The sequence below is a fragment of the Chiloscyllium punctatum genome, chromosome 7 (assembly GCF_047496795.1).
Source record: "Chiloscyllium punctatum isolate Juve2018m chromosome 7, sChiPun1.3, whole genome shotgun sequence".
Taxonomy (NCBI): domain Eukaryota; kingdom Metazoa; phylum Chordata; class Chondrichthyes; order Orectolobiformes; family Hemiscylliidae; genus Chiloscyllium; species Chiloscyllium punctatum.
In genome coordinates, this window is record NC_092745.1 from 93,370,007 (window position 1) to 93,395,657 (window position 25,651).

At 40.0% G+C, this 25,651-nt stretch overlaps 1 protein-coding gene across 1 annotated transcript in view; it reads left to right on the forward strand.

The window, feature by feature from the left end:
* Window positions 1-5,200: 5,200 nt before the first annotated feature.
* pik3r3b (phosphoinositide-3-kinase, regulatory subunit 3b (gamma)) overlaps window positions 5,201-25,651 on the forward strand; it is a 555,201-nt gene continuing 534,750 nt past the window's right edge. The window contains exons 1-2 of the mRNA XM_072574352.1: window positions 5,201-5,411; window positions 5,865-6,505. Coding sequence (XP_072430453.1) covers window positions 6,187-6,505 — 319 coding nt within the window. The 5' untranslated portion in view covers window positions 5,201-5,411; window positions 5,865-6,186. The remainder of the gene's footprint in view (window positions 5,412-5,864; window positions 6,506-25,651) is intronic.

The following is a 25,651-nucleotide window of genomic DNA, read 5'->3' on the forward strand; positions in this document are numbered from 1 at the left end:
GCTGAGATGTGGTCATCACTGGCTAGACTAGCATTTTTTGCCCATCCTGAATTGCCCATCCTTAAAAGGCATCAGGATGGAAGCGTTTGGAGGGATAGGGGCCGGGTGCTGGCAGGTGGGACTAAATTGGGTTGGGATATCTAGTCAGTACGTATGAGTTGGACCAAATGGTCTGTTCCTGTGCTGTACATCTCTATGACTCTAACTCTTCTGAGTAATCCACTGGAAATGGAGCAATTTATGCCCACCTTGGAGTTTGGCTCCTGAGTGCTGTGGGTCTGGAGTCACAGCACAGCAGTTTCCTTCCCTCATGGGTATTAGTGAACCGGATGAGGTTTTCCTGACTTTCAACAATGGATACGTGATCCTTGTTAGACTCTTAATTCCAAATTTCTTTTTTTACTGAATTCAAATTCTGCCATCTGCAATGGTGGGATTTGCACCCGGTTCTCCAGAACATTACTTGGGTCTCTGGAATAACAGTCCAGTGATAATACCACTAGGCCACCATCTTCCCTTTTAATGCACCTTTTATAATTTTAAAGTTTTGTAATTTTATAATTATTGTAATGTACTTCCATAGATTTTATGAATAAAAGTATATTTTTGGAGAAAAGAGAGCCAAATATTGAGGTGAATTCCTGTCAGTACACAGCCTACCTATTAAAGCCCTCCTCTGTGCCTCCTTTTAGCAAAGCACAAAACTGGTTTTGTTTGCAGATATTTACCAGACTAAAGTTTTAGAGGAACTTTCAGAAGGTTTGGTTCCTAGACGTGCAGTGTGCAGGCCATGTGAATGCATCTTGGCACTCAGGAGCCAAACTCCAAGGTGGGCATAAATTGCTCCATTTCCAGTGGATTACTCAGAAGAGTTAGAGTCATAGAGATGTACAGCACAGGAACAGACCATTTGGTCCAACTCATACGTGCCGACTAGATATCCCAACCCAATTTAGTCCCACCTACCAGCACCCGACCCCTATCCCTCCAAACTCTTCCATCCTGATGCCTTTGAAATGTTGGCATTGTACCAGCCTCCACCACTTCCTCTGGTAGCCCATTTCACACACACACCACCCTCTGCGTGAAAATGTTGCCCCTTAACTCTCTTTTGTATCAACCCCCTCTCACCCTAAACCTAAGTCCTCTACTTCTGGATACCCCCAATGCAGGGAAAAGACCTTGTCTATTTACCCTGTCACGCCCCTCATGATTTTATAAACCTCTATAAAGTCACCCCTCAGCCTCCAATGCTCCAGGGAAAACAGCCCCCGCCTATTCAACCTCTCCCTATAGCTCAAATCCTCCAACCCTCGCAACATCTCTTTTCTGAACACTTTCATGTTTCACAAAATCTTTCCGATAGGAAGGAGACCAGAATTGCAAGCAATATCCAACAGTGGCCTCACAAAAGTCCTGTGCAGCTGCAACATGACCTCCCAACTTCTGTACTCAATACTCTGACCAATAAAGGAAAGCATACCAAATGCCTTCTTCACTATCTTATCTACCTGCAACTCCACTTTCAAGGAGCTATGAACCTGTACTCCAAGGTCTCTTTGTTCAGCAATACTCTCTAGGACCTTACTATTAATTGTATGAGTCCTGCTAAGATTTGCTTTCCCAAAATGCAGCACCTTGCATTTATCTAAATTAAACTTCATCTGCCACTCCTTTACCCATTGGCCCATCTGATCAAGATCCCACAGTAATTTGAGATAACCTTCTGCACTGTCCACCACACCTCCAATTTTAGTGTCATCTGCAAACTTACTAACTATTCCTCTTAAGCTCACATCCAAATCATTGAAATAAATGACAAAAAGTAATGGACCCACCTGAAGGTTAAAGGAGTAAATCCTAACAAGACATCTAGAACAGAGCCCAAAGATGGACTGAGATCCAGATATATCATCTTTGTGGCAGCATCTGCAACCAGGCTGGTGCCAAACATATTGCTTTACATTTAGCTGGAGGATCAATCATATCCTACTGGTCAACCAGAGCCCATCTCAACCCAGGCAGTCCCTGACTCATAAGCTGCTGACTCATCTCAGACCGTCAGCTTCAATGGCTTCTTGGAGTTTTGAGACTCTGCTCAACAAGTGGATGGGATCCATTATACCAGGCAAGCAAACGAAATGTGGAAAAAAAGACAGTGATCTTTCAAACTGGAATGCCAGAACCATTTGGAAAGGGTTGATGGATAACGTGCAGCTGGTCGATTAATTTATGCAAGACAGCTGTATCGACGTGGAATTTGACAGGCTGAACATCAACATAACATCCCTGCAAGAAACAAGGGTCGATGACAGTGGATTCCCAGAAGAAAAATGGTATTTGTGCAGCCAACAGGGGAAGAATTCAAAAGGAGCTCCTGAACAAGGTGTAGCCTTGTAAGGAACTCATTACTCTTAGTGTTTCCTCCATCTGCGTCTCAACTCAAAAAAGGACAGTTAACCTCATGGGATATCTGTGGTCCAACACTGTGACCTACTGTGGTCCATGTTGATGCTTTCAGCAGAATTTCTAAATCAGAACATTGTTACCTACTTGGGGATTTCAATGTAAGATTGGGCATGAATCAAGAGCCTCCTGCCTCAGATGTCATGACCTAGGAAAGATAAATAAGATGAACAGAGACTGTTTGAACTTTGTATGACTAACACCTTGGCCTGTCTAGTGATTAGAGGCAGAAAACACGCACCAGAGAGTATCTAATGAAGAGGCATGGTTATTAGATAACAAGACCGTTTAACGTATGAAGGCAACAATTACATTTGGTCAGACATAATCTCTAAGATCTTAGCGAGTTGGCACAAATGCATCTGGTTCCTCTAAAAGCCAGAGCAGAACTCCTTGTCTTGACCTGCATACTGTATGTGACATCTGTAAAATGGATGAATCCAATGTAACATGAACAGTAACTCCTGCAGAACCGAAACATCCTCAGGTGACCGTCTGTGTGGGGTTAGCACATTCTCCTTGTTTCTGGGGCATGCTGGTTTCCTCCCACAGTGCAAAAATGTCAAGGTTAGGTGGATTAGCCATAAATGCAGGGTTATAGGGGTGGGATGTGTCTGGATGGGGTGCCCTTCAGAGGATCAATGTGTACTTGATGGGCTGAATGGCCTGCTTCCACACTCGAGATTGTATGATTATATTGCAAAAACTATCAGTTCAAACAAATGCTGATATAAATATTTTACATTTTCTGGCTGCAACCATTGGCACATGGTAAATAGTTTATTTTGGTGCATAAGGCATAGGGTTTACATTACCAAAAGGCAGATAACTTTTCCATTGATTCTGGTGACTGGTGATGACAGCACATGCAGTGTCCTGATATATGATTCACTGAATGATCTGGTGTACTATTATCAATTTCAAGTTTTAGGGAGCTGAATTAAGAATATGTCCACTCTGAAATGTGTAAATGTTTTGATTTGTCCAATAAACTTTTGATCTAAAACTGGTAACTTATTTTCTACCACAGAGATTTAAGCATAATGTACCCTCAGTAATCTTATTTCAATCTCCAACATTGATCTTAATTACCAAATTACAACCAGCAAGCTAAAGAATATTGAATCATCATGACAGAACCAAATTATCTTTGCAACCTGTTATTCAGTCTATTGGTTCTTCCTGTCGATTACATCATCTAGTCAACATTTAATTTTAAATTATACTGTGATCACGAGGCCAATTAACACTTGCTAATTCACAACTTTATTGCCTGGCTTATTGGTTATGATTCAGCAAGAAAGAGAGAATTAATGTACTCACCAGTTTTTGCATAACCTTGTGTGAGGCTGGTTTATAAATGCAAACATAATCTATATTCATTGGTATCCATCATCAGGTTAGCCAAATGTGGACATTATTTTCTCCATTAAAAAGGGCAATAAACTGCAGAGGATTTTTCAAGGGGAGGTATGGAGATGACATTAAGCATTGAAATAGATAATGATAAATTATAAAATTACCCATGATAAAATCTAGAGGGTATCAATCCCAGTGTTGTTACTGTATGGGAAGGAAAATTTAGAATGAGCTGAATTGAATGAAAGTTAAGAGATTGCAAGGCTAGCCTGAAGATCATTAGATAATTCAGTCCAAAAGTGGAAGTCAGTGGTAGATGGGATCAGTTAGGGCTGTTGTAGGTGGCGTTACAGCAATGAAAATGGGTGTGTTTAGTGATGGAGAGGATATGGGATTGGAAGCTCTGCATGTAGTGGAGGTATTGAACTGGGATGGACAAATTTCAAAATCACACACCACCAGGTTTTAGTCCAATAGGTTTATTTGGAAGCACTGGCCTTCGGAACACTGCTCCTTCATCAGGTGCTGAAAATGTGTTGCGGGAAAGGTGCAGCAGGTCAGGCAGCATCCAAGGAGCAGGAGAATCGACGTTTCGGGCATGAGCCCTTCTTCAGGAATTCCTGAAGAAGGGCTCATGCCCGAAACGTCGATTCTCCTGTTCCTTGGATGCTGCCTGACCTGCTACGCTTTTCCAGCAACACATTTTCAGTTCTGATCTCCAGCATCTGTAGTCCTCACTTTCCCCTCCTTCATCAGGTGGTTGTGGAGCAGGACCATAAAACACAGATTTATAGCAAAAAACTTGCTTTAATCTGAGACAATGGTTCTGCAGGGTGTGGAGCGAGTCTTGAGAGTTCAGAGTTCATTGTGGGTAACTAAGATGATGGCTTCAGGCTTCTGAATGTTTAATTTAAGAAAGTAGTGGGATTAACAGAGGTGATGGGGCAACGCAGTGAGTACAATGCTGTGCAGGGTCTTTTAAGAATTTAGATGGTAAATTATTTATGTTGTAACATTTCTCCTAACGTCCTCAGCAGGTTGCCATTCTTCCTCATGAAAACATCGCTGCAATTCGAAAGTCGTTTCCAAAACGAAAACATTTCCAAACTTTTGTTATTGCTGGGTTTCTTTCCCCCTCTGTTAAAAATGCCCATCGTTCCCTGCAGTCCTCCTGTACCTTGCTCGGTCCACAGTGCTTCAAAGCAACACGTAGCGGATCCAACCCAGTCAGCGAACAAGATTCTGCTCCTTCCAAAGGAGGCATCTTGCACACACTCTGCAATGCCGTGACCGACTTTCACTTGTAATTTATCACAGCCGGGAGGGGGGGGGGGGGGGTGTGGTCAGACACGTCACCCTATAAAGAATGGAGATCTGAGTCGGGGCAAGTGACTGCAATGAACAATCCAGACTGCGGAGTCTGGGAGTTCGCAGCACATCGACTTCAGAAATAAAGCGGCTGGAATATCAACAAATCATGCGGAGAGAGCACGCGTGCCGGTCAGCAGCCAGTGTGGGTAGATCTGCACCCTGAATCCTCCCCAGCCCGTGGGCATCTCACCGGGAATCGCCTCGCATATCGAGAGGTAATTTTTAAAAATTATGTCCCCGTGTTGAAAACGCGTAGACGCCGAATGCATGTTTTAAATGTTTATTTTTAACCTGGTATTTATACTTTTTTTCCGGCTTTTAGTCCATGACGCTGCGATTTTAATTTTTTGACCCTTTGTTGGCTGAACTTTTGTTTTGCATTTCAATATTAAGAGCTTCTCTGAAATGTTACAGCGAGTGATTAAGTCTCCGCAGACCTGAATGACTGAAGACGGATGTGTTTGGAGATAATTGCATTGGGGAGGGGACGGGGTAGAATTTTTGTCCTGTTGATTTCCATAATAAACCACATATTGTCAGTGTGCTTCATGTACTTCCGTATGAACACCCCTAGTGTCTTGTACAAATAATGCGCATGTATTGATGAGGGGTAACGGAGTGCCTTTGGTTTGTTTAACAAATCTCTCTCTCTCTCTCTCTATGGACAGTTCGATTGGATGGCAGAAGGACTTGAGTTGAGAACGTTGAGGAAAAACTTGGGGGTTGACTGTCTGAGGCAGAGGGGAGGAGGAAAAAAAAACCCAATAAGGAAGCAGCAGATGTTGTAAAGTTTAACAGTAGCACACAACTTGGGCCTGAACAGATTGAACCGAATGGAGATTGCAGCAAGTGGAAGCGCTGTGGTTCTAGCCTGTTGGGGAAATTAACCAGCCTGGAGGCTGACCTTGAGTTCTCTGGAGCCCACAAGCTTCAAATCCACATCCCACGGCCCTTTTTAAAGTAGGATCAAATTCCTGGAATAGGACAGCCATGTGTACAGAGGGTTTCCAGTATCGAGCTCTGTTTGAGTACAAGAAGGAGAGAGAAGAAGATATCAATTTATTGCCAGGGGACATTCTCACCGTGAGCAAGTCAGTGCTGTTGACGGCCAGTTATCAAGAGGGGGATGAGAAGAACCCCAAAGGATGGCTAAATGGTGTTAACGAAAGAAACAAAGACAAGGGAGACTTCCCTGGAACCTATGTTGAGTTTGTGGGGCCGGTTCGTATTGTGCCTCCAACTCCGAAAGCAAGACCAAGACCTGTCCCTCCCACACCTGGTGGAGCAGCAGCAGCCAGCCCAGCTCCTGGTAGGTCTCTCTTCAACACCTCGCACAATCATTTATTCAACTTTTTAACATTGATTCTGTTTCCAAATGCAGTAGGTAACAAGAGCTTTAACACATTAGCCATGGATAAATGGCACTTTGATTAGAACAAAATGGATCAAATAAGTGCTATTTTGAATATTTTCTCGTGTACAGGGAGAGCAAGTCGTTAGTTATGACAGCGGGAAATGGCATAAAATACAAAAATGGAACTAATCTAGTTATTTCACCCTTTGACTTTCAAAAATGGGGATGAATTCAACTCTGTTAACTAACACTTGAATTCAAGTTTTAAAATATACCAATTCATTGCTTTAATCTTGATAAGTGATTTTAATACAGGGTTAAAGGGCTGAATTCAGTTTCAAAATTCTTCCATTAAATTATTCTACTTTGATATTTTCCTATCTGTTTCAGTTGCAGTATATAATCTTAATATATTCACTGTACTTGCAAACCAATATGCCAATGCAATTTAACAGTGGTAAGGCAGCTAAATCTATTCAATCTCTGCTTGCTTACCAGAGCAAAATGTCATTTACGTGATGCAAAGAAAGCCTCATTAATTGCATTGATATTGGGCTATGATAATGTAACTTGGAAGAAGACTGGGTTATTTTATGCTGTATAAAAGGAGTATTGTTTACTCCTCGGACATGGTGTTCTTTAAGAGAATGCAAAATTCAAATTTACACTGCACGTCCATTTGTCATTTTAGTTAAAACACTTGCAATGACTTAACATTTTTCAAAGCTCCGAGAACAGTACATAGACGGAACCATTAAGTAATCAGGGTGTTGGTTGAGAGTCTTATAGTTTATAACAGAACAGTCTTGTTTTGTGTTCCACAGTTTCAGATATTTGTAGGAAGTTCAATAAATCATAAGGTTGCAGTTCGTGTTCTATTATATGATCAAATCAAAGCTTAAATGCTTTGGCAAGATGTTCTTGTTTGTTTTTTCTACAACAGAACAACACAGTTTTACATTAATGCATTTTCAAAAAGCATTAAATGTTAAAATCCAGTGTTAGTTTTAAAGGGGAAGAAAAAGCGTTTTTGTCAATGAAAATCAATTGCATTATTTCAGGTTTAAACTGTCAAGAGATGACAACAACAGATTCAGGACCACACAGGTCCTTACAAGCAAAAAAAAGCAATGAAATACTTAAAATATTTGGGTAGATTTTAAAAAATATATATCTGCAATAATCTGCTCTCATTGGAGGATATCTTGTGCAAAAGCAATTTGATTTCCTTTTTGTTTTGCTATAGCCCCTTCAACAACTATTAGCTGTGGGACATTTTGTATCAATAATAAGCTTCCCCCCCCCCCCCCCCCCCCTCTCCACCCAACACACAAATCAAGATACAAGATTGTCATTTCAATGAGTATGAAGCATTAAGCAAAGTTGACTAATTTTATTCTGTTATAAATGTGAAGCTGTATTGCAGGTACAAACTGTACATCCAAGTGTTAAATAAAATAGTTTGTTGATTGTAAATGAAAATATATGGTTTCATGGAGTTAAAGTCCAAAATGAAGGTGAGTTGAACAGCCCTTTGGGAGAAAGTGCTGCATTAGATGAGCAGGCTAGCATGGTGGAGCTGAGTTTTGGGAACACTTTCATGTGAAACAAATTTTAAAGGCAAGCTTTTGATTTTAATCTATCTAACGATAAGCAGCCACTGTGAAAAATTATACCAACTTTTTATGCCATAATTACCAAGTCATGGTTGCAATAAATGTTGTGGGCTTTCAATAAAAGTAAGGCTGTATATTGGCAACAGAATGTTCACTAGTAGTTTTTATTTAGAAAAATTACTACTCCAGTATAAAATACAAAGTTTACACTTGTTTGAACATCAATGCAAGCATCTCGTTTTCTTCATGCCTAAAATGAGGGTGACAAGAACTTGTGAATGAAACAAATTCCAGAAGCTTTCCAATCTCGGAGGGTTGCTCATAACTTGAGATGATTAAGTGAGATTTGTAGAGAATACTTTGATCAATGATATTCTAAAGTAAGCATTATTTTGTACAATTGCCATGAAGTTGGACAGATTAAAAATTTGGAAAGATGGTGAAAATTTAGTAATCCTGAATGTGATTAGCGTAGACTTGTGCGAAAGATAGTGCTTCACATTGCATTGCGATTAGAAGCTCGCATAAGTAACATCCATTATATGTGAAAGTGGAGATGCTCATATTTCAGACATGGCATTTCAAGAATGTTTATCTTTATATTCAGTGTCAAGATGTTTTATAATTATTTATAAATGGTCTTGTTATAATTGGAGTAAGAAAGACTTGTTATGTGGAAACACGTTGCATTGCTTTTTGTTTCCATACCAAATGGAAATCCTTTCTGGCTTAAAATCTTGAAGAAAAACTCAAATTAAGATTTGTAAATGTCAGAGGATAGCTCTCCCTGACTTGTATGTAATTGTTTGTGAATTGAATGAATTACTCTGCCTTTCTCTTAGCTGAAAGCTGACCTTATGCTTAGATTTAATTTTAAAATGTGAATTCTTGTGGAAAAATATCAAATAATAAAATCTTTTTAGTGTTTTCATCTGCTGAAGCTTTCAGGCTTTCCTTAATAACCATGTATATATTTTTTTAAAAGAGCTACCCTACTCTCAATTTTGTCTCCAATTAGAAATATATAATGCTGTACAAAGTATCAGTTCAGCATTTCTTTATTTGCATGTTTTCGTTCTGAAGGGTAAATGCCTTTTTGGAGAGGCGTTTGTACTGGTCTTTCACAATGGTCAATAAAGCTGAACTGAAGACCATGCAAATGCCTTTTTATTTAGCATCAGCATTTTAGTACCAAGTTTTGAAGAATCAAATAAGGGATAGAACAATTTTGAAAATGTGACTGTGTGCCATTATCAAATGAGAAGTACGTTTACCTATTCATTAGGGAGTGGATATGTTACCATTTTGAGTGCTGTGCGTTAGGATTAGATCTTCCACACTCAATCAAGTGGATTTCTTCTCTACTTTGAATAATTTTTAGTAGATAAGCAGAAATAATGCCTCTTCTGCAGATTTTTTTTTCCTGATTTGAAAGTTGTAGATTCACTGTCATCTGGGACGTATGTTGAAAGTGGATTTAAAACCTATTGTTTAAAAAAAAACTATGCTTACAGTTATGATTTCTTATAGAAATTATATTGAAGGCTTCTACTTTATGTTTCCTGTAGGCTAATTCCTGTTAATCTTGTAAATTCAAATGGTGGAATGATTTTAATAACTTTGACTTTTCTGAAGAAAAAATGATTATTTTCAGATTAATGTTATCGGGAGCAAGATTTGAAATTGTTTTGGATTTGAAACCATTCAGATCAAATAATTCAAAATATGGCAAATTCTGTTTAATTTGAGTTTTGTTTGCTACAGCTGAAGTTTAAGCAATCAAGTATACTTAAGTGACCATATTTTTGTAAAACCTGATCTGTATTTCTGAATTATTTGTCTGTATTTTTTTTTTCAAACTCTCAACTACTTTATGAATGCTTTCTGTAGTTTATATTTAATGCTTTTGTGAAAATAAAGATGATAGTTCAAGTCACTTATCTGTTGCACCCTAATTTTCTTAAGCGATTATAAAGAATACTACAATGGTGTATGTAACACATTTTATATGCTGCCAGGATATGGGCTTAATAAATTTGAGAAACCGCTCTAATTCACTTCTATCTCTGTCATTTGCAAGTTTGTGTGGGTGAGATTTTAATCCCCCCCCCAACCCTCCTCCTCCCCCCCCCCCCCCCCCCCAAACCCCATTGAACTGCAGAGCTAAAATTGGGCCCATGCAAAAGCATCAACAATTGCAATAAAATAAAGCTAACTGGAGATATGAACCAAACAAGAACACAAATTGCTGTTGTAACTCATCAGGTCTGGCAGCATCTGTAGGAGGAAAGTAGGGTTAACGTTTTGAGTCTAGTGAGACTTCATCAGAACTGTTAGCAGTAGGAAAATGTGGTTTTTAATACTGAAGATGAAGTTGGGGGTGGGGATGTTGAAGGGGAGATAAGTGGATACGTGGAGATCAAACCCAAAGAGGTAGGAGAAGGGCAGGAAATGAAGAAATAATGGATTTTAGGGCAGGACAGAAGGGAAGCTGAATAAGTGATAAGGTCTTTTATTGAATGCTAAAAGCTGATTAGATTAGATTACTTAGTGTGGAAACAGACCCTTCGGTCCAAGTCCACACCAACCTGCCTCCCACCCATACATTTACCCCTTCACCTAACACTACGAGCAACTTAGCATGACCAATTCACCTGAAGAAGGGCTTATGCCCAAAACGCCGATTCTCCTGCTCTTTGGATGCTGCCTGACCTGCTGCGCATTTTCAGCTCTGATCTCCAGCATCTGCAGTCCTCACTTTCTCCTAGTTCTTTTGATAGTCGGTCTTTCCCCTGGGATAAAAATGTCAATTACTATGGGAGATGAGTTTAAGGTGTAAGTTTGAAGGAAAGTTTTTTTTTTAAAGAGTGGCAAGTACCTGGGATGTGCTGCCAGAGGAGGTGGTGAAGGTAGCTACAATAACAATGTTTAAGAGGCATTTTGATAGAATAGGCAGGGAATCGAGGTTTATAGAGTATGTAGAGGCGAAAGGTTTTTTGGTTTTGAAAGACATCATGTGTTAGTGCAGTCTTGGTTGGCTGAAGTGCCTGTTCCTGTGCTCTACTGTTCTTTGTTCTTTAATAGAGTATTTTATAGTTTTGAAAACACAAAATACTTCACTCAAGTGCCATTTAAAGTTTCTGTAATATAATGTGCTGCCAGCTAGCTATCTGCCAATGTTGCCTTGAGTTGGCTGCTATGAGACAAAGACCATAAATCTGATTGGGAAGAAAGAGCTCAAATGATCTAAAAGTGGCAGAGTATCAGGTAGTGAATTCCCAGGTGAATCCATGAGGAAGAAGTACTTGGTGGGTGGGGACTGGAGAAGTGGCCAAGTATCACTGTCAGGGAGTGAAGAGTTAGATTTTCATTCTGAAATTGGTCCCCTGATCTTAGGATCACATCCCCCCAAAGTCTGAACCCACACTAAGTGCCTGATGCAATTTCAAGAAAATGGTCAATTTGTAGGCAGATTTATTACTTCCTTATATTTAACAATGACATTGTAGGATGCCCTTCTACATTGAAATATCAGCAGCTCCAATGTGGAACAGCCTCCGATGGCTAGCAATGATGAAGTTAGATTAAGGAGAGTGGGAACCATCCAAACCTATGTCCAGTTTCATTTGGAAGGACAAGGACAGCAGATACATGGACCATTGCCACTTCCAAATTCCTCTCCAAGCCATACTGCATCCTGATATGGAAATTTATCACTGTTCATTTAGTATCACTATCAAAATCCTGGAACTGCCTTCCTATAATGGCTTTGTAAGTCTACTCACACCAAATAGATTTTGGCAATCTAAGAAAGTTGCTTGCCCTTTCAAGGGCAGCTAGGGATGGGCAGTAAATGCTGGCTAGCCAGCAATGCCCACATCTCATCAAATTGTAAACAAAGGATGAAGCGTCTACTGAAGAATGTTCAAAATCTTGAAATGTGAGCAGCTGCCTGACTCTTATTGTGGAGGGGAAACCTTTTCAGAGAGTGGCCTTTGGGTATGGCTGTAGCTGTTGTGCAGTTGGGGCCTAACCTGAAGTGCTGCCTACCCACCACCTACCAACAGCAGGCTGCATCTGTCATCAGCTGGCATACAATCTCAACAGGAGTCACGTGCTGACTGAAAAGTTCCAGTTGGTGCCAGGACACAGGTCCATTCATTAGCATAAATATTTCCCCAAATACCAGTTAAGTATTAGCCTCTGCTATTCCCAAGCCACTCCCAGCAAAGCAGCCCTACCCCTTACTTATCTCTCCGCCTCCTTTACGACTCTGACCCTCCAGCATCAGCAGTCCTCACTTTCCCTTAGTAAGGAAGAATTGTGTACCTACAGCTTAAATTATTTTTTCTATGCCAGGTCTGGTCTGAAATTGGTTAAAAATCTCAACACCAGATTATAGTGCAACAGGTTTTTTTGAAAGCACTAGCTTTTGGAGTGCTGCTCCTTCATCAGGTTGCTGTCACTAACTTTTGAAAGAAGCTCGTGCTTCCAAATAAACCTGTTGGACTATAACCTGACGTGTTGATTTTTACCTTTGTCCACCCCCATCCAACATTGGCTCCTCCACATCATGGTCTGAAATTGTCCAGATCTACTCTGAAATTGTGAGCTCGTTAGAGGATGTGGCAGCTTTTTCTTTTCTTGAAACTAGAAGATCAAAACTACTCTGGTGAATTATGCATGTCAGGTGAATATGTCAAATGGTACATAAGCCAAATAAGTAATGTGAGAGAAGTGAAGAGGAAAATGAGATCAACAGAGAGAATAGCAGAATGGCAAATAGCATAAAAGAACCCAAAAATCTTCTATTAGCGTGCAAGTTGTGAGGGAAGGTGACATCTGAAAAAAGGTGAGATATGCTTTGGAACGCGAGCTCCTTTAAAGAGTACTTTTTGCATCCATATTTATAGCTTGGCATTCTAGGTTTATAAATTAAATTGAGTGAGATTGTGGATCTGTCAGTTTCCAACACACTCTGGGGAATGCAAAGGGATCAGGGAGGGGTGACATTATTCAAGAAAGTGCATTTAAAACACTCCTGGTAAGTACACACCTGTCAGTTGAACATCAGTTGTGGTCAAAGATTTACAATCATCAGGCTAAAATAAATCACTTGTGATTTAAGTTAATTAAGGAAAACAAGACTGATTTGTAAAAGGCTGATTGTGCTTGGCCAGTCAAGCTGAATTTTTTTAATGATACAAGAGAATGTTGGTGAAAGGTATGTAATGGATGTTGCCTATAAAGATGTTTAGGGAAATGTTTGGTGTAGTACTGGATCAACAAATTGCTCAAAAAGCTGAAGCTAGTGGGAAAGAAGGATCAGTGTCAGCTTGGATTAAAATATTGACAAAACAGTGAGTTGTGAAATTTTGTTCTCCGACTGGAGGATGTTAGATAATGGAGTTCATCAGGGTCAGTGGCTGGATTACTGCTATATTATGAGGTACTGGACTAAAATTGGAGTAAAATATTATCATTTGCCAATATTATCAAGGTTGCACATTTGGCTAGCATCAAGAATAATATTAATTGGTTGCAACAGAAATAGACTAGCATAATGGGCAGATATGTGGCAGATGGAATTTAGACACTGAAGTGTGAGGTGATGTATTTTAGCAGATGGGTTAGGGAAAGGCAGTGTAATCTTAAAGGCCTGAATCTAATGTGTACGCAGGATCAGTTGGGCCTCTGATTTGGATTGCAGCCGCAGGAATGTGACCGCTGCCTTTAATTAGATGGCCAATCCAAAGACTGAGTTGGGAGTCTACCTCCCAGAAGAACACACCGGTGGGGATGTTGCCAGGTCAAGACCCAGAAATGGTCCAGTCCCTCCATTAATTTTAAATGAATGGGATACCACCCTATGATTATTTGTTAGTTTTCTCGTTTACGTTCTGGCCAGGCTTCAGTGAAACACTGAAAGATATATTTGAAAATAATTACTGTGCATATTACAGATTTATAATGAAAAAGGTTCCCTTTTTTGTTTAATTCACTGTGTGTTTGCAAGGTGCCATTCCTGACTTGGAGATGGGTCTAAGTGGAGTCAGAATAGAAATGTATTAACAGCTTAACACTGTAAAGTTTACAAAAATATCTATGTTTTGCAGGGAATTGGGTACAATATGGGTTCTGAAGTATAAAGAGACAAAATTGCAAGTCTGGTATAACACTGTTTTATATTCAGTTAAATGATAGTTCAATGTGCTTGCAAAATGTAAAACAGTGTTGAGAATGAGCTGAATAGATTGTCCATGGTTTTTTTTTCACTTTACTTTGACTATGACAGGACTAAGAACTGCAACACATTCTTGCATCTGACTTCCAAAATATTCTAATTTCAAAGCTAATCTCCTTGCTGTAGACTTTCTTGAATCTTTTCCTGCAATCATCAGACAATAATCATAAGCTTTTTTTAAAAAAAAACAAATGCCAACATGCAAAGGTGAAGCCTGATCTGAGGCTTGAGAACAATAATCACTGGAAATCAAGAGCTATAACTACAGGTTGAAAAGAGGTTAATTTTCTGGTTTATTTGGGATAAAACTGCCCAAGCGACAAATAAAGGTAAGTAATTGTTATTGTTCAGATTCATTACTTGTGTCTGACATCTTGCAGCTTTTCTGAGCCTAAGTTGGACAACCAAGTGACAGCACTGCATTAGGTGGATGGCCTTGAATCCTGTGGGAAATTTTCATTGGTCATATTTATTCATAATATGATGAACCGATCTGATTTGACTGACCACAGACAAATAACTCTTTGAAATTCCATTTGTGGAGGAGATATAAAGTCCTTGCATGGAGAGTTGAGGTCAAATCCCGGAAGCTGTAGTTTTGGACACTTACTCGGTCTTTTATTATTCATGCTCCGATCCCCTCATGAAATCAGAGCCGTTACCACCACCTGCACTGTTTAACACAATGGTGGTATTGAGGTAGCAGATCACACCACTCTATATAGATAATGCATAAAGATTCACAAGATTTATTATAGAATGTAGCAACGTGCCAAATTCATTACTTTGCTTGTAATAAACTTGAAAGGCTATCACATCCAATGGGTGAAAGACATGCTAAATGACACCTTATTTTACCATTTTACTTTCCTGCTGTATTTATCGGCTGGCAGGATACCAGAAAGACTTTTTTTAAGTTTTATATAGCAACAACTGTTGGGTATAATTTGATTTTTTTTTTCATTCTGCAAAGACTGATTTTAACTAATGCAATTCAATCCTTTCACTGCTGTGTTTAACGAGCTTGAATAAGTAACAGTACTGATAATTTTGTTTGAGTGCAGAATTTGATTAATGAGACTATTCCTCCTTCGAAGTCTTTCTTCCTGACATCGGATTCAGAGCATTTTATGGAAATGATTGGAGATGTTTTCTTTTGTCTACTTGTAAAATCTGACTAGCAGATTTTATGAAACTTAATCCTAGCTATCTTATGCAAGTAATGTAGGCAGTTAACACGCTATAATGCCATCAAGAGACTTGGGTTACATTATAAAACAGCAAGATGTGTTCAAAACTTTTGGTCCTTGAATTGTGTTACTTTTCTGTAGGTACAGGGAATTGGAATGATGACAATATGAATTCATATCAGAAACCTCTACTGAAATGTTTGTTTTGAAGATATACAATGTATCAACCTTTTAAATTGTAACTTGCAATGCCTCATAACTGGTTTGACAGTGTGTCCAAGTAGATACTTGTCAGTGTCTTGACTATCCTGGCACATTGATTCTGCTCTGAGGAACTGTGTGCACAACATGGATGATAATAATAACAACTTGCCTGTGCATTTCTTAGAAGAGGCAATCTGCTTTTGTTCATTAGGTCTCAATCAAAATTCTAATTTTCTCATCACCGAAGAAGTGTAGAAGAATCATTCTAATTTTGCAGATTTTGCACATTTATAAATATTAACATAATGTTTTCCCCTATGATGTGCGTTTGTTGTACCAGTTGGAATCTGTTACTTGACTTACTCTTTTTAAAAACAAATTACAGTTGGTTTGTTATGACCATCCACTGTTAGCAGTTACATGTGTTTTAAATTAAAGGTATGTGTTACACTTACCATAGACAAAAGCATTGCCAAATAAAAAATTTGAAATATGTCCTATGTAATTGTTTTAAAATCTTTCCCATTTATTAGAAAGTGCAGACTTCAAATTCAAACAAGCAGTAACCTAGTTTGACTGTTCCATTTTACATACACTGCAGCTAGAAACTTCATGATCAAAGGCATTGCTACTGCAAAATTCCTTTACTATTTGTTATTTCAGGACTTGCAGGACTTTAAGAGAATTCAAGCAAATCTTTGAAGTGTTATTTGAAATTCATGGGGTTTTTGTCTTTATTAGTAAAGAAATAAAAACCAGAAACCAAGTGCCTTATTGCTGACCTGGTTTGTGAGTTTATATATTCACATAGGAGGATAGTGAATGTAAAATCTCTCTCTTCATGTGCACTAATTTTAAAATTGATATTCTAGACTTTTTTTATAATTCAGTAAATATTGAGACACTTGGGAATCAGGTAAATAAATGTGATGATAATTCAATTCAAAACTGAGTTAAATTGTCCTTGACTGACCACAAATAATTATTCCACAGCAATGGTCATTGACTTTGAATGAATGATGAACAAACACTTCAGGATTTGAGCGAGCTGAAACAGAAACCCGTAAAGCTCATAAATAGTGAGGAAGAAAAACCAGATTCACATTTATTTGTTCAAACATTTGAGTCAAGCAGCATCGTCACCTATTAAAGATAAAGCAAAGACTCACTTGAGTGCATTCAGAACACTTTGAGCATAGAAGATTCCAGAAAGTTCAGCAGTTAGGAATTTAATTCTGCCCTGGTGAAAAGAGGTTATGTAAGTGTGTTTCTTACTGATTAAAAATACTGTTTATGGTTCCAAAGTAATAGATCAATGATATGTTACATCACATTAACTAGTATTAATTTTGTATTTGGAATAAGCATATGGTTATAATCACTTCATAATCTTATTTAGATTCTCTAAGTGGCTTGATAAAATACCCAACTGGATGTGATTTTTGTGAATTGAAAGGCTAGTAAAGCAATTCAAATTCGGGGTTTTGAATTTCCGAAACTGTTTGATTTGGTACCAGAGTACCTTTACCAAACTCTGAGCTCGATTTTATCTTTTCTGATCTGCAGAGGTAGGTGAGACATTTAACAACATGTCTGTTATTGAGCCTTTTGACCTCTTTAAGTAGTCAATTAATGACCACTGAAGTGTCTATTTCTGCACCCAATCCCATCCTGCCCAGCTTTCTATCCAGGGTTGGAGGAGACTCAGCCCAAGTGAAATGCCTACACGGGCTGGTGTTGGCGAAGGTAGAGGCATCTTTCTTTGTATCTACCAAGTCAATGGGATGCACCCCACTGTTAGGTCAACCTTCCTGAACCTGGTTTTGATCTTGGCCCACTACTCTTCTTATCTCGTCTGGCTGCGACCCCTGACATTACACTTATCTGGGCTTCGTGGTGTAGTGAGGGTAATCCCATCAGTGACTATCACTCCTCCCTGGCCCTGTTAAGATTGCAGAAGTGCCTGCCATCTGATTAGTCAGCAGCTCTTGAAAATACAACAGCCTCCTGAGAAAAGGACAGATGCCTTGCTGTTCCTAGCATGGAAATTCACACGATTTTTCATCATTTCTCTCATTTTTGGAAGTGAATTGAGGTTAGGGACAGTTGAACTTTGAACAGCTTCATGTTTTTAACAGAAGGAAACAAACACACAGATTGTTGTTGGAAGTGGCCTAGAAGATAATGCAATTTAATTCCTAACCTAAGGAATGCTAGATGATTCAACACTGTATATTACCATGCCCAGAGTTGGCAGCTGGTTGGAAGTTGAGTTGGACAATCAAGGGAGGACTGATGCTAACTAGCTAACCACAGAGAGTGTTTATTAAAGAAAAGAAGTGAAGACATTGGTTCTGAGTGATTTTGGCAGATTCAGGAATGGTTGCTGCTTGTTTTAAAACTCTCTCTCATTCTCTGTCCGGTTAGAGATGTTGCATGTTCTGAGAAAAGAATCTGAGTTTGTAATAAATAAGTAAACAATTCTGGAAGTCCACTGAAATTGTTTGTATCCACAAATGACTTTGAAATTAGATATATAGTTATGTGCCATGAATAACTGCTTATCCAAGGATTGTATGAAGTCTTGGCATCCACTATTTGAAAATGGCTTGATTGCCAAATTACAATTTTTAAAAAAATTATCCCTTAACCCAGTCTGTCTGTGAATGGGGTCATGATCAAAGAAAATTGGGTTTAAATCATAAGTATTAAGTAGATTACCTTGTTTAGCTTTGTCCTGCTAAGATTGCAGTATTAATAATAAGTTAAGTTTTGTTTAAGTTATAAACATGGTTAGTTGTAGAGTCTGGTAGGAACAAATTGAAATTTTTGAGGGTTATTTAATGTTTTATTAATTTCACTGTTGCAAATTCAGTGATAGTATGGCTGATTTGGTTTGGCTTGCTTTCTCTGTGTCATAGCAATAGCATGGAATCACTGTGGGGCAATCATCAGGATTAGAGTGACATGTGGGTTAGTGTGTATGTGGACCACAGTGTCCTGTGAAATTGCTGATTTTTGTATCATGGCTGTCCCAAGCTCTTGTTCACAAAATATGATACTTGCACAATTCATTGCAATTGGGGGTTATAGTGAAGTGTTTGATTTGCTTATTTGGTAAAGAATTTATCTCCAAGTCAAATGAATGAGTACATTGGACTGATTAATAGTACCTTCCATATTGAGTTTATTTTTTATTCGATTTTCTTTAGACCTAATTTGTGAAAGGGCAGGGAATGCGGGAAACATAGCATTCTGTAATAGGCAAGTATATCTAAATTTATTATATTTGATTAACAAAAATTACTGTTTTAATAAAATTCTTGATCCCTGAATGTATAGCGTTTGTGTTGGTATTGTTATATCTACCTGAACCTTTTCTCCTGTCAGTGTTATCTGTGATCTATTCTTCCATCCATCAGCATTACTTTCGTCTTGTGTAGTCCAATCCAGAGGTTCGTGTACGAGATATGTGGAAAGGATCTTCATTAGTGATTGTCTCTTCCATTTCATTGCACATAGTACATTGGAGAAATGGGCTAGGCAGTCTTAATACCCTCTTTTAAATTCATAATTAACATAACTATAAATAGTTAATGGATTGTATATTAGTCGTTAATCTGGACAGTAAGTGAATACATAATCTGTGCGACTGTGTCTTCATTTTGCTCTTCACTGTGACACCAAATTGAATGAAACATTACCTTTAAGGAAAATGAACATTGTAATTCCAATCGGCTGAATTTCATAAAATTTTGGGTAAGTGTTTAATTTTGCAGAGAATCATTGAGAGCTCCCCCATTCAATTCTTCGCTGCTCACCTTTTTTAAGTCTGCACCCTGCCTCCATAGTGCTGAGCAGTGGCAGAAGTGCTCGCTGTTGCAGGGCACCATATGGCATTCACACTGCATGTTTAAACATTAGCTGTGCATCCTGTGATATGCTGCCAGCCTGTTTTGAAGCAGCATATCCATGGTCTGAAGGAACAGGCAGCAATGCAACAAGAAGATTAATCGTTGCTGCACTCCGCAAAATTGTGTCACAATCTTCTTTGTTATCTCTCACTCACTCTGACTCTGACTCTACCACCGCATTCACATGCCACCAAGGCTCATGGTATGCTACTGTCATATTACATGCATCATCTTCCCTTTAATAGTTCTTATTCTGTCCCGGATTCCCAAACGTCTAAAACTTCCTGGGCACTGTGCTCCCTACTCACTCAGTCAGACACCTCATCAAATTTCTGGACTGAGGAGACCTAGCCTCCTAATTGACCGTAATCCCTCTTGGATTAAGGACTGTTCATCTGACTTTCAACCATAGCCATTTAATTGAAGCACATGCAGTGTATTTGCTACATAAACCACTGCTGTGTGTTGTAGGCGTGTAGTATAGTGTTGCACGCCATGTCCAACCCCTTAACTAATCATTGCTGGTAAACATGACACGCTGTCTAACCCTTGTATGCACGAAAAAACAAGGCAAAGCAAGGAAGAGCTGCAGGAACAAATTACTGCAGAAGCTTGAATCTGAACTAAAAACAACAAATGCTGGAGATCATGGCAGGTCTCGCAGCATCTATGGATAGAGAGCAAGCTAACATTTCGACTCTAGATGACTTCAGCTCTGAAGAGTCAAGTATGGAGGGACAGCATTCATGTTATAGTTTGGGGGGTGGGGGGTTGATGGTGGGGCTAGTGGGTGTAGGAAGACTGCAGTGAGCGACCCAATAAGTACAAAATGAGTGAGTGTTAAGAAAGCAAGACAAGAGTCCTAACATGCACCTCTGACAAACGATATGAGTTAACATAAATATTTTAAAATCCTTAAATATTTAGGTCAAATATTGCTGGAGAAATTGAGAGTCAAAGTTTGATAATCTCAATCTTAAGGTAATAAATAACCAAACATTTTCAGCTGCTACATCAATGACCTTTGTTCATCATAAGGTCAGATGTTTGTGCAATTGACAGCAATATTCAGCGCGATTCACGGCTTCCCAGATACTGAAGCAACCAATGTCTGAATACAGCACAACCTAGAGAGTATTCAGGCTTCGATCAACAAGTGACAAATAAGAATCATGCCATACAAATGCAAAGCTATAACCATCTCCAACAAGAGAATCTAACCATCTTTCCTTGACTTACAATGACATAACTATTGCCGAAATCCCCGCTATCAACATCCTGGGAGTTACCATTTATGAGAAACTGAACTGGACCCGCCATATAAACACAACACAGTCGCCATAAGAGCAAGTCAGAAGCTAAAATGCCTGAAATGAGTAACTCACCTTCTGAATCCCCACAGCATGTCCACCATCTATAAAGCATAAGCAGCCATTGAAATGGCATATTTCCCACATGCCTGGATGGGTGTAGCTCCAACAGCACAAGAAGGTTGACACCATTGCAGGACAAGTCAATGGAGGATGACTATTTGAACGGCCTCCTTTGTACTGTCTGATTCTGGGATAACTAGGATCTTAAAATCTTCTTTGGTTATCCAATTTGTTCTCTTCTTCTGGAGGAATTTCTCAATTGTTTCTCATCTGCAAGCCAGGGGTATGCCTGTTTATCTTTTTGGGTCATATATTAATTACCATTAAATCATATTAAGAATGATGTAAATGATTAAAGCCCTAAATTACCATTTAAAGACCCTTGCCATTGACATCTTCCCTGTAAAGTCTTAGACTGCAGTGAGAATTTCCAATTACTTAGTATTAGGAAATGTCTTGAGTCCATGGCAACTCAGTCACTGAACAGGTGAGCATAGGGCGCACTGGTCTGCAGTACAAGGCATAGCTGAAAAATGTGTATAACAGTTGAACTGGAAGGTGAGCCAGAAATGCAATAAAACATTACATTTTTCACCAATTACTATACCTATTTTGAGTGATTACAATTTATAATTGGTGGAAGAATTTAATCTTTGCTACAGTAGAGTGCATGCCAAGCTCAACTGATTTTTGGAACCCTATCAACATTCTTGAACAAGTGACTTATTTTGATTGTTGCCTTTAACTGATATGCTTGTTTGAGATTGTCGGCAGCATCACTTTATACTGTAATGGTAGAGCAATGGTGGCTGGCTGTTGAATACTGCCTTTGTGCAGCTTTGTAAAGCCAAAGTATGTTTTGGCACAATTCATTGCTGTGTGAGATATTACTGAAGCCAGCTGAGGATTGATAGCTGCAACTGTCACAGGGGTGAAAGATGAGCTTGTGCTTTTGCTTCAATAAAGCTTTCTGCTGGAGCAAAATTAATCTTTGTTTTCTCTGCGAGGATAAAAACAAAATTGGCAAGAAATTGGACCTGTTAGTTTTCTGTGCAAAATGAGGTTCCTTAGAGTCATAGGGCATGTGATGCATTGGCATATTATGTCTGACTCAGCAGATTAAGGGTGTTAATGATGGGAGTGATCATTGGATGGTCTGCTCGGAGGAGGCAGATTATCATATCTGTCAGCATATCATACTGACAGGATATTAACAAGTGGAGCTCAGTAGAATTGAATCATTGAACTCCTACATTATAGAAGCAGGCCATTCAGCCCATCGGGTCCACACTGACCCTCCCCTCCTAAAGGATGTCCATCCAGACCCACTCCCTCCCCCTATCACTGTAACCTTGCATTTTCCATGGCTAATCCACCTAGCCTGCACATCTTTGGATTGTGAGAGGAAACTAGAGCAGCTGGATGAAACCCATACAGAACATGGGGAGAATATGCAAACTCTACCAGACAGTTGCCCAAGACTGGGATCCAACCCAGATCCCTGGCACTGTGAGGCAGCAGTGCTAACCACTGAGCTACCATGCCATCTCTAATGCCTAGTGAAAACCTTCACTTAATGTTTCATTGCTGTATGTGTATTCAGCGATATGAAGAAGCCTATATCAGTGCTATTTAGAGGTATCATCAACAACTTACAGGTTCATTGCTACTTTGTGGGTTGCCAAAACCTCTAGTGAGCTGTGGTATTGCAGGGGCTGTACGGGTTTTGCTGACTTCAAGGTTTCTGATTACTGAGATGTGTTGCCAGATGTGGGGGCGAGATAGCATTATGCTTGAAATACAGTTTTTGGAAAATGGAGGAGACCATGCCAAACAGGACAAGCTGCTGGATATGTAGGAGGAGACAAACTCTGAGCAAGAGGCCATTTCAGCTCTGGGTGATCAAGGTGCCTTCAGCAGCCACAATTACAAATTCAGAGCAGGACACAGACTGTATCGCCAGTGGCTGTGAAGGTGACAGCAGTAATGAACCTTTGTGTCTGCTTGCTTCCAGGCTGGAATATTTTCAGCATCTTGCAACTTGTCATCCACTATTGTACAATAAGCTGACAAAATCTCTCTAGTTAATACACCCTAATTACAGTTCATCTATTCTTGTCAGAGGGAAGCAGATAGTGAGCATGTGGTTTTGCTAACGTTGCAGTCCGCCCTGTGGTACATCACATTGCATGCTCTGCAGATCAATTTTTACCCATACCAGAACCAAAAGGCATTCCATATCTTAAATACCTTACAGAACTGCAAGCAAACCCAGCGTATTGTGCACATCCACGCCCAGTATTGTGGCAGCAGCCGTGAAACCTTCCTTTTGCCAGCTCAGCAAATTGAAGGGTGGTTGTTAGGTCACAAGGATTATCCTTGGATGACATGACGTATGATTTTAGTGCACTGTCTATGCACATGTGCATGTTATGCATAAAATTTCATACTGGCATATGAAATGTAATGGGACAGGCCATTGACATGTTGAACCTGAGATTTAGATTTTATGGTCAGTTGGCAAAGTGGCATAGCTTTGCAATGGTCTTGAAGAAAGCTGCCCACAGCTTTGTGTTGTGCATTTTCTCACAAGGTTAGTTTGAATCTGACCCCACATCAAAGGGGTTGTTAGAGGTCCAGCTACAGTGATGTCATTAAGCATGATGAGCAGCCAATCACATAGCATTGTTATCACAGAGAGCAAACCAGGAAGTATAATGCACTAAATCAGTCATGTTTCTGAAATAACTCCACAGAGGTCAGTATCCTGTCACCAAGCCATCCTTTATTTGCACATGCACAGAACATAACACTGGTCTGGCTTCCTCAAAGCCAACTGTCGGAGTGAGCAGAACCTCTGACACTCCTGTTTATTTTTATTTTATTTTATTAAACAGTACAAAATACAGTTAACAATAAACCGAAAGCAGCAGTTCACAAAAACCTACTATGGACAGGGGAAAGGGCAGCAAAGTCAAATCCCAAACCCCACGGTTCAACCAGTTTTCAGGGAGATGAGGATAAACCTCAAATCCACTTCTGTTCATCACAAAGATAACAGTAACAAACACAGGCAAGACAGTGCAATCAAAGCAGAGACAGTGCATAGAACACACTCAATATTGCTATTAAAAAAAGGACACCTGACACCTGTCCACACCATGTACTGATCAGACCATCCTTGGCTGGCCTTCCTGCAGGACAGTCAGCAGCCTTCTGGTCTATGGCCACTCTGCGTACTGACTGACCTTTCCCAGGCCCGCTTTCCTCCAGGCTTGTCATCAACCACCCAGCTCCCAGTTGCCCCGCGTACTGACCGGCCTAACCTGTGTGGCTTTCCTACGAGCTGATTGTTGGCCTTCCGGTGTCTGGCTGCCCTGCGTACTGACTGACCTTCCCCAGCCCACTTTCCTCCAGACTGGTTGTCAACCACCCAGCTCCCAGTCTCACTGTGTGCTGAACTGTAAAACCTGCGCCCACACCTCCTCCCTCACCTCTATCCAAGGCCCTAAAGGAGCCTTCCACATCCATCAAAGTTTTACTTGCACATCCACTAATATCATTTATTGTATCTGTTGCTCCCGATGCGGTCTCCTCTACATTGGGGAGACTGTGCGCCTCCTATCAGAGCGCTTTAGGGAACATCTCCGGGACACCCGCACCAATCAATCACACCACCCCTTGGTCCAACATTTCACCTCGCCCTCCCACTCTGCCGAGGACATGGAGGTCCTGGGCCTCCTTCACCACCGCTCCCTCACCACCAGACGCCTGGAGGAAGAACGCCTCCTCTTCCACCTCGGAACACTTCAACCCCAGGGCATCAATGTGGACTTCAACAGTTTCTTCATTTCCATTTCCCCCACCTCACCCTAGTTCTAAACTTCCAGCTCAATAACTGTCCCAGTGACTTGTCCGGACTTGTCCGACCTGCCTATCTCCTTTTCCACCTATCCACTCCACCCTCTCCTCCCTGACCTATCACCTTCATCCCCTCCCCCACTCACCCATTGTACTCTATGCTACTGTCTCTCCATCCCCACCCTCCTCTAGCTTATCTCTCCACGCTTCAGGCTCACTGCCTTTATTCCTGATGAAGGGCTTTTGCCCGAAACGTCGATTTCGAAGCTACTTGGATGCTGCCTGAACTGCTGTGCTCTTCCAGCACCACTAATCCAGACTAACCCAGGCCGCTTTCCTACGAGCTAGTTGTTGGCCTTCCAGTCGACCCTCTGTTTATTTTTTTTCCCTGTTTATTTTTTCTTTTAAAACAGTGAAGGGGAGGGCAGGGATTAAATCAAAATGGAGTTGGAGGGGGAAATAATGCACTCAAAACTCTTGTTTATTTATTTTTTTCTTTTTTTAATTAACCCCCACACTACCGCCTAACTGCGGTATTTTTTCCCCAGCACCCATGATGTGTGTGTGCAGGTGTGACCCTCTATTTATTTAAAAAAAATTTTTTTTCAAGAGTCCTTGCACGCATGCACACACACACACACACGTATGCATTCGCGCACACACACACACACTGATCCAGCTCTCAATAGGAAAACACCC